The sequence below is a fragment of the Microcaecilia unicolor genome, unplaced genomic scaffold, assembly GCF_901765095.1.
Source record: "Microcaecilia unicolor unplaced genomic scaffold, aMicUni1.1, whole genome shotgun sequence".
Taxonomy (NCBI): Eukaryota; Metazoa; Chordata; class Amphibia; order Gymnophiona; family Siphonopidae; genus Microcaecilia; species Microcaecilia unicolor.
The window spans coordinates 745,384-754,550 of NW_021963690.1; the positions used below are offsets into that span (position 1 = coordinate 745,384).

General features: G+C 40.8%; 1 protein-coding gene across 1 annotated transcript in view; it reads left to right on the plus strand.

The window, feature by feature from the left end:
* LOC115459572 (calmegin-like) overlaps positions 1–8,443 on the plus strand; it is a gene marked incomplete at its 3' end in the record, with an annotated part of 99,505 nt that extends 91,062 nt beyond the window's left edge. Inside the window, exons 6-8 of the mRNA XM_030189383.1 lie at positions 3,399–3,480; positions 5,764–5,956; positions 8,254–8,443. Of these exons, the coding sequence (XP_030045243.1) occupies positions 3,399–3,480; positions 5,764–5,956; positions 8,254–8,443 (465 nt within the window). The remainder of the gene's footprint in view (positions 1–3,398; positions 3,481–5,763; positions 5,957–8,253) is intronic.
* Between the last annotated feature and the right edge of the window lie 724 nt (positions 8,444–9,167).

A 9,167-nucleotide genomic window follows, 5' to 3' on the forward strand; every position in this document is an offset into this window, starting at 1 on the left:
GTGTCTTCTACAGCACAATCATTTTTTTAAATCATTTCTGGTAATATGTTATGTAAAGCATCACATCATTGGCACTTCTTGGGGTTTCTTTGGAAAGAACTACAGAGTAGTATGTTGAAATCTGCTTTTATTCTTGTAGATAACGATAGCCCTAAAGGAATTTTGTTCTGGTAATGTAAACAGCCAATGCATTGCATCAGAAAATTCTGTTCTATATTCAGGTTCTAGACCTGGGAAAGTCAGTGTGGCAAGTGGTGAGCGATCATTTTCACGGTTAAAAATCATAAAAAATTATTTGCGATCAAGTATTTTGCAAGAAAGGCTTGTAAGCCTTGCCATGATTGCTATTGAGAATGATATATGTGCCCAGTTAGATATCTAAGATTTAATTACTAATTTCGAGAACATGAAAGCACGAAAAGCTAAGTGGTTGTAAACCCTCTATTTGTTGAGCAATCCCAAAAAGATGCACTCCATCTTTCAGCTCCTATTTCTTTTGCATCTTGTGCCACACAGGGGGGGTGGGGGGGGCGCGCCAACCGATAGTCTGCAGGGGGGCACCAGAGACCCTTGGCACGGCCCTGCATAGTAGAACCCAAACTATAGCTACATCATGCAAGGTTCAGCGTTAGGAGTCACGGAACGAGAAAGGTACCTGGGAGTCATCATTGATGATATGTTGAAATCTTCTGCTCAGTTTGCTGCTGCAGCTAAGAAAGCCAGAATGTTAGGTATTATTAGGAAAGGGATGGAAAACAAAAATGAGGATATTATAATGCCATTATATCGGTCCATGGTGCAACCGCACCTAGAGTATTGTGTTCAATTCTGGTCGCCGCACCTCAAAAAAAGATATAGTGGAATTAGAAAAGGTGCAGAGAAGGGCGACAAAGATGATTAAGGGGATGGGACGACTTTCCTATGAGGAAAGGCTAAAGCGGCTAGGGCTCTTCAGCTTGGAGAAAAGGTGGCTGAGGGGTGATATGATAGAGGTATATAAAATAATGAGTGGAGTGGAAAAGATAGATATGGAGCGTCTGTTTACGCTTTCCAAAAATACTAGGACAAGGGGGCATGTGATGAAGCTGCAGTGCAGTAAGTTTAAAAGAAATAAGAGAAAAGTTTTCTTTACTCAGCGCGTAATTCGACTCTGGAATTCGTTACCGGAGAATGTGGTTAAGGCGGTTAGCTTAGCAGAGTTTAAGAAAGGTTTGGACGGCTTCCTGAAGGAAAAGGCCATAGAACGTTATTAAATGGACGTAGGGAAAAATCCATTATTCCTGGGACAAGCAGTACAAAATGCTTTGCTCAGTGGATCTTGTTGGGTGATTGTGACCTGGATTGGTCACTGTCGGAGGCGGGGTGCTGGGCTCAATGGACCTTTGGTCTGTCCCAGTGTGGCAATGCTTATGTCTTGTGTCTTCCTACCTCCAATCCCTTGACTCTCCAGTTTCCTCTGGAGTCTTTCATGAGGTACTTTGTTAAACGCCTTATGAAAATCCAGATACACATTATCAACCAGCTCATTTTTATATACATGTTTGTTCACCCCTTCAAAGGATATCCTGGAAACCTGACTGGCAAGGGGTACTCCAGGATCAGATTTGGGAAATACTGGTGTAGACCAAGAATCAATATCAGTCCTTCAGAATTCTTCTTAATAGATTCAAATTCCCATTCATCCTGCAGTGTGGCTACTTCTGACTTGTAATAAGTATTAGTACTGTGTCGTACTTCTCAGCTTGGGAGTCCCACATTTGTGTGGCTGGTTTATATCCTGCTTGTCGATTAAGAGATCACAGTTATTTACCTGCAGTGGGAGATTTGCATAGGCAACAGGAGAAATCAGCCACACAACCCCTCCTGCCTTCTCCAGACAATTGCTGCAAGTTAGCTATGAGAGTGAAGTATTTCTCACCACTAGCTGGGGTGCTTGTGCTTATTTAGGGCCCTGTTTACTAAGCTGTGCTGTAAGAGTGCTAGTGCACGCTAATGCTAGAGACACTCATATATTTTCTATGGGTGTTTCTAGCGTTAGCACATTCTAAAAATGCTAGCGCACCTTTGTAAACAGGGCCCTTAGAAAACCTTCGTTTTTTTCTGAGCTCTGAGTATCTCCATTGGATGATACTCAGTTTTGTGTCTGATTTTTTTCTTTCTTTCTTTGAAGAGTCCTCATTATTGATAACAATCTTTCAGAAAAAATACACACTTCAAAATATATTTCATCTTCAAAGTGTCATGCATAGAAATGTGCCGTATGTCATATTCTTTAGTTTTCAGTTTAGTGATCTCTGTATTCATAGAATTTTTATAGGTATGGATAGATAACATTTGGGCATTCAATTTCCCTCTATTTTCCTGATTTACTTGACTGATTCAAAGTGTATTCCATGTTCCAACCTGTGCCAGTTATTACATATGTCGTTACATGGCTATGTCTGGTAGGCAGACTGATGTGTTACCCCTGGCCCCTTGGGAGGGGGGAACACTTCAGCCCCGTGGGCTGAAAAAAAATAAGAGAGACAATCAGACTTAGATATAGGCGCAACCAGTAAAAATCTTTATTGGTATAATCACTAAGCCAAAATACAAAATAATTGTTCTCTCTGGAGCAAGTTGTCATACAGCAAAGCAAGACGTAAATCCTGAATAACAAAGACTGCTCAGCTAACACTGTCCCAGCTATCACATATATATACCCTTCATAAGTTTCGTTTCTCCTAAATCATGTGATTTCTCCTAAACTAGAATCATTAGGTAGCCTATGCCATATATGGATGTTCCTGTATTCTATCAGTCTCTCCTGATATGTGTGCACGTGCACAGTCTGTGGCCGTTGGCTAATTAGCTATTAGTTCTGCGTGCAAACTAAAACAATTGCCTTGTGTCCTCTCCCCCCCCCCCCCCCCCCCCCAAGACTGAAACATTCTAGACATGTTATGCTCACTGTATCTTCAGTCTCTCACCACGTCCCAAGGTTATATCCAGCTTATATGAAAGGCCTGCTCAGCTCCAGCCAAATTTGCATCCTTGAAGTGTCATACCTCAGTCCTGAGAAAGCACTGTATGTTTACAAAGATGCTAACCTATTAGGCTAATTTATGAGAGCCAAACAGAGCAATGTGTAAAGGCTTTTGTAACAGGCCTAGCCTAGGAAGGAATATACAAGACTTTAAAGCAACCTCAAATGTTTATCTTAAATTTTCCCATTGAAAGCAGTTTTGTATTATTGAAAATAATTACTGGAATGTATTTTGAAGCTGTAACGTCAGATGAACTTGCTTCTACAGCTAAATGTGTTTCATAATCTAAAAGTTGAAGTAAAGGCTAGAATTTAAGTTGGGTTTTAATTTCATAAATTCTTATGAGTAGTATTTAATTTTTCCTCTATGCAGATATGAAGTCAATTTTCAAGATGGTATTGATTGTGGTGGCGCATACGTTAAACTTCTATCTAACACTGACAATTTGGATCTGGTATGTCCTTTTTCAGTATTTGAGCATCTTCTACATTAGGAAACCTTATTTCATGGACAGAATGTGATGAAAAATATGTAAATTAATGCTTGAAATATATATAAAACCTGGCTAATGTCCTGTGCTGTGTTCCGCAGGGCTCCGCAATATCCCTTTTATTTCTTTCAACACTTTTATGCTTTTTGGGACCAGTAGTCGGAGGAATTGGGGCTACTCATTTTTCCTTTACAGAAAACATTCAATTATTTGTTCCAATTCAGAGTATTGTGGGTGTGACTTTCAAGTTTTGGGCAGCTGTTTTTTTAGATCCATTTTGTTTGGGTAGTAGCCATCTGAAAATGTGCTCAACAAACTTTTATGGGTGAGTGAATAAAGCAAACATCTTCCTCATGATGACATTTATGTATGTGAGGTAAAATTACCCTTTTGAAATACCATGTGTAGGTCAAGTGATCTTTGAGTCTGACCTCCCTGGCGAGGATTGGCTGTTACAAATAGCTTGGAAAGCGATTGATAACAACTTTCACAGGTTAAACAGATTCCGTTGTGTTTCACTGCAACAAATGATGCAGGTAGTGGTTGTCTTTCCTTGGATTACTGCAGCAAGATAAGGTGAACAGCAAGTTCCCACAGAATTGGTGATGACATCGACTGAGCCTGCATGGGAAAGTTTCTCCAGCTTAGTATGCAGTAAAATCTTTTCAGTTGATTCGCCACACATTCTGGGGAGGGCCTATTCCGGAATGATGGGCTCCAGCTTAACAAGGGTGGGAACAGGCTGCACACTGCGTCCCCATCGGCATACGTCCACTACCCAGCATTGGAGGTGCTGTGCAAGAGGGAGGACTAAGAGAAACACCCTCAACGCTACAGTCTGCTTCCGAGGTCACGGATTCCGTCGAAGCGGACACCGGCTCCCCTTGCCTCCAAATTCCGAAATTTTCCAGGGTAGTTTGACAGATGGGGTCTCCACAGGGCTCGAGGAGGTTAGTATCCTTGGTTTCCTTTTCCCCATGTTAACAGCGGGAAAGTTCCAGTCAAACTACTAAGGTATTCAGGAGCTTCATGAGGTAACGTCTGCTCCAGTCACCATCTTGGATCAATGCTATTCTAATGGACCCGAGTATAACATCTGAGACTGGCATGTAATATTTTTAATCACATTTTTTTGGGTGGAGGGGTATAGTGACCACTGGGGGAATAAAGGGAGGTGATCCCCGATTCCTTCCAATGGTCATCTGGTCATTTGGGGCACCTCATGTGTGGAGTAGAGGAGTAGCCTAGTGGTTAGTGCAGCAGGGGAAGTGTGTTCAATCCCTTTGATCCTGGGGAAGTGGGTTCAATTCCCACTGCAGCTATTCATTATAAAAACAGGTCTAGCTCAAAAGGTCTAGCTCAAAACGTCTTAAGTTTTAGTTTTGGACATTTTTGTTTTGTTCCATTATGGCTGAAAAACATCTACGTCTTAGGAATGCCCAGGTCCTGCCTTGAACACGCCCCTGGCATGCACCCTTGAGATTCAGACGGACTTCAGAGAATAACGTCTAAAAAGAGGTTTTGAAAATACTGATTTGGACGTTTTTGTGAGATAGATGTCCAAATGCAGACTTATGTCTCTTTTTGGACGTTTTTCTCTTTTGAAAATGAGCCTGCAGGCTTCCTTATAATAAAAAGCAGACAGATTTTCAAGATTGCAGACTATCACTGTCAACTGCTGAGCAAGATTGAAATGTAGTTGGTGATTCGATTATTAAGCATGTAGATAAAAGATGGGAGAGTTATGTATTGCCTTAAATATTGTGGTGTTATTTACAGCATTGAAGCTCTCTGTTTGATTATGTTGGTTGTATTTGATTGCAATTTGTTGTATATTGTGGCAGCATTGTTTTTGTTTTTTTTCTTTGCATTTTTAAATTGTTTTTGAAGACTTTTATGTTGAACTTACCACCCAGGCTTTTAGATAGCGTGGGATAGAAGATTTTTAAAAATAAATTGTGCTGTAAAGAAAATGTACCTACCCCCTTCCCCCACCCCCTGTTTACTAATCTACACACTAATGCTGACACAGCCCATTCATGGCTAGAACGGCTTTGTGTGCTCTTCTTTTGGTACTAATTTAAAAAAATGAGTGATTGTAAACATTTGTATCAACTGGATGTCGGTCAGGATCTAGAACTGTCTAGCAAAAATAACGGCGCTTGCCAAACACATTTGTCAGGGATATAATTAGAAGTTCATTTAATTTATGATGTATTCAATTCCAACATATCTTTCCTCTTACAGGAACAATTTTTTGACAAAACACCATATACAATTATGTTTGGACCAGATAAATGTGGGGAGGATTACAAACTTCATTTCATCTTCAGACATAAGAACCCTAAAAGTGGAGTCTATGAGGAAAAACATGCCAAGCGCCCTGAAGTTGACTTAAAAACGTTTTTCACAGATATGAGGACTCATCTTTATACCTTGGGTATCCTTTATATAATTTTTTTTAAGAGTTGATGGTTTTAAAATTGTGGAAAAAGATCCAGTTTGTTTCAAAGGCAATATTTATTTGCATTTTGTTTTTAAACCACTGCAAAGCTTTACCCTTTATTCTTTGATGATAAGTAAGACACAACAGAGCCACACTGCTACATAGAGAGGTTGTATCTGATGTCGGTGCAGGCAGTGTTTTCAGAGTGTCCTAGAAAACATTTCTAGGCATTCACAGTGGTCTCTTGTGCACTGTTGGACCTACCGTTTCTGAGGTTTGTTCTCAAGAACCAATTATTTTAAACCACATAATGGCATTATTTTCAATCAACAAACAACTCATTGAAAAAAATATTGCTTTCAAGATCCTGGTCTTAAAATAGAACCTGATTTTACAGAAAATAGAAAAAGAAGCCCTAGTCTATCTTCTGATTCAAACTAAGAGGGTGAACTGTATTCAAAGTAAAAATCCATTTCTGTTCTTAACATAATGAATTATTCTCCCCATCACACCTTGTATGTTAAACACTAGCTGTTGCAATTCCAAGAACTGCAAATCTTTCGTGATATACTTTATTGTACAAGTGAATGACACATAACAAAATCAATACACCAAAATGGCCAGAAGAGAACACCTAGGGGGGAATTATCAAGCACTGCAAGTTGCATTAGAGCCTCAGCTCCACGGTAAAAAGCTGGGGTTATTTTACCATCTGGGAGCATCCAGCCGCAAAACAACAGGCTGATGCTCCTGGGCCACTGAGCAGAGGGTCGACTCCTGGTAGAGACTCTCCCCCCCTCAAAGACCCTTACCCCTCCTGACAGTGTGCTAGTACAGGATGGGGGTCGTGGGTGTCTTTGAGTGGGGGTGGGAAGTCTTTGCCGGGGAGGGGGTATGGCATGGGTGGGGGGTGCTTTTGCTCAGTGGCTAGGGAGCATCGGGCTGCTGAAATAACGCTTCTCGTGAGGTGGCTCGTGAACAGCATTATTCCTAAGGTTGGATTCAGCAACCTGTGGTACCTGGGTCCCGCTGGTTGCTGAATCCTGCGGGGGATCAAAATACGGTAAAGGGCAAACTTTTACAGCACCTTGATGAATCCTCCCCCTTAATCTCACCAATCATTATGTTCCTTTGTTGGTAATTGTGGTATATCTAGTACTATTAATAAACATAAACCAACAACATATACAATGACAATCTTACCGGTAGTACCTCAGTATCCCTCCAGCCCGCATTGTTACCAAAATTTTCTAGGAATAAAAGAGACCAGAAACTCTGTCACGATAATAAATGATACGGATAGAGGTAAACCCAACACTGATGCATTTTTATCAGTGCCTGTACAATGAAAATTTATAGCAAAAGAAATACAGAGCAAAGCTGCATAAGATGTGAGCAGAGAACAGATTGAAGATAAAACATCTCTCTCCCCCCAATATTCAGCCTGTGGCTGTGAACGTTTTTGAGCTGTGCTGACTTCACCCGCTTACCTTATGCTGGCCTCTGCTAAATATTGCTGGCTCCCGCATAAGTCCTGGCTCTTTCCAGTGCCACCCCTTGTCCCGTCCAAACCTTTTTTTAAACTCTGCCTGTACCACATTCTCTGGCAACGAATTCCAGAGTTTAATTACATGTTTAGTGAAGAAAAAGTTTCTCCAATTTGTTTTAAATGTACTACATTGTAGCTTCATCGCATGCGCCCTAGTCCTAGTATTTTTGGAAAGCGTAAACAGACGCTTCATATCTACCCGTTCAACTCCACTCATTATTTTATAGACCTACTACTACTAGACCTCTATCATATCTCCCCTCAGCTGCCTTTTCTTCAAGCTGAAGAGCCCTAGCCGCTTTAGCCTTTCCTCATAGGGAAGTCATCCCATCCCCTTTATCATTTTTTTCTCTGTCTTCTGTTGATAGATGGACATATCTATTCATTCTGGACCGATCTGGTAGGACTAAAGGAGACAAAATTATCAGATAAGATGTAATTTCTCCATAATTGTACACTAGAAATATGTATAGAAATCATTTTTGGATCATTTTAGTTTGTTTTTAAACTTTTATCCAATTTTGGAACATTTTACTCATTAGTTTCATAATTTCTTTCAAAATATGAACACATGTAATTTGAGTTTACGCCCATTATTTTGTAGGTTAATGCATATTAAGTTGATTGTACACTCATTTTTAAAATGCCTAAAATGTGAATATGGACTAACAAATGAACATCCCAGCTGTTTATACAAAACCCTTATTAAGAGCACTCTAAATCTACTTTTCTGTTTGGTTAGTATTGCAGCCAGATAACACATTTGAAGTATTAGTTGACCAGACCGTCGTCAGCAAGGGAAATCTTTTGGAAGATATGGTTCCTCCTGTAAATCCAGCTAGCGAGATCAGTGATCCATTTGATAAGAAGCCTGAGGAATGGGATGAAAGAGCCAAGATTCCTGATGTCACCGCTGTCAAACCAGATGACTGGTGAGAATCTGTTGTCTATATAGTAATCATTGTATAAAAAAAACCATGCAGCAAAAAACAGCACAAAGGGCTTTCAAGACTGGAGCAGACAATGTAACTTGAAGGTCTTTGAATTAAAGTTACATTGTCTGCTTTGGTCTTGAAAGCCCTTTGTGCTGGTTTTTGATGCGTGTGCTGTGTACTTTGACCCTCTCCTCCTTGTGTTAAAAAACAAACAAACCATGAAATCACAGGCATATTCTTGTAGCCTTTACTACGTGCCAAAAATATGTTGATGCAATTAGAACTGGGTCCATGCTTGTGTTCTCTGATTATATTAGTGCTGCTTCATCAGGACTAAGAAATAACAAGTACATATAGAGGCTCATTCCGTTACATCCCAAGGATCAGTCCAGACAAATGGGTTGTGACCATCCACCAGCTCTGTAAGCTCCTGCGCTTAGCAACCAAGCCAGTATTCTCGATCTCCAGCAGACAGGATAGCAGCTCCTGTGCAATGTGGTGACTTCTGTGTGGCTTCCTGTCCTATGTGCTTGCAGGTTCAGTTGAGTTTGAAGTTGAGAATATCCTGTGCCTCGGGTGTAAACCTAGTTCTCCGAGGACAAGCAGGCTGCTTGTTCTCACTGATGGGTGACGTCCATGGCAGCCCCTCCAATCGGAATCTTCCTAGCAAAGTCCTTTGCTAGCCCTCGCGCGCCCGCGTGCACCGCGCATGCGCGGCCGT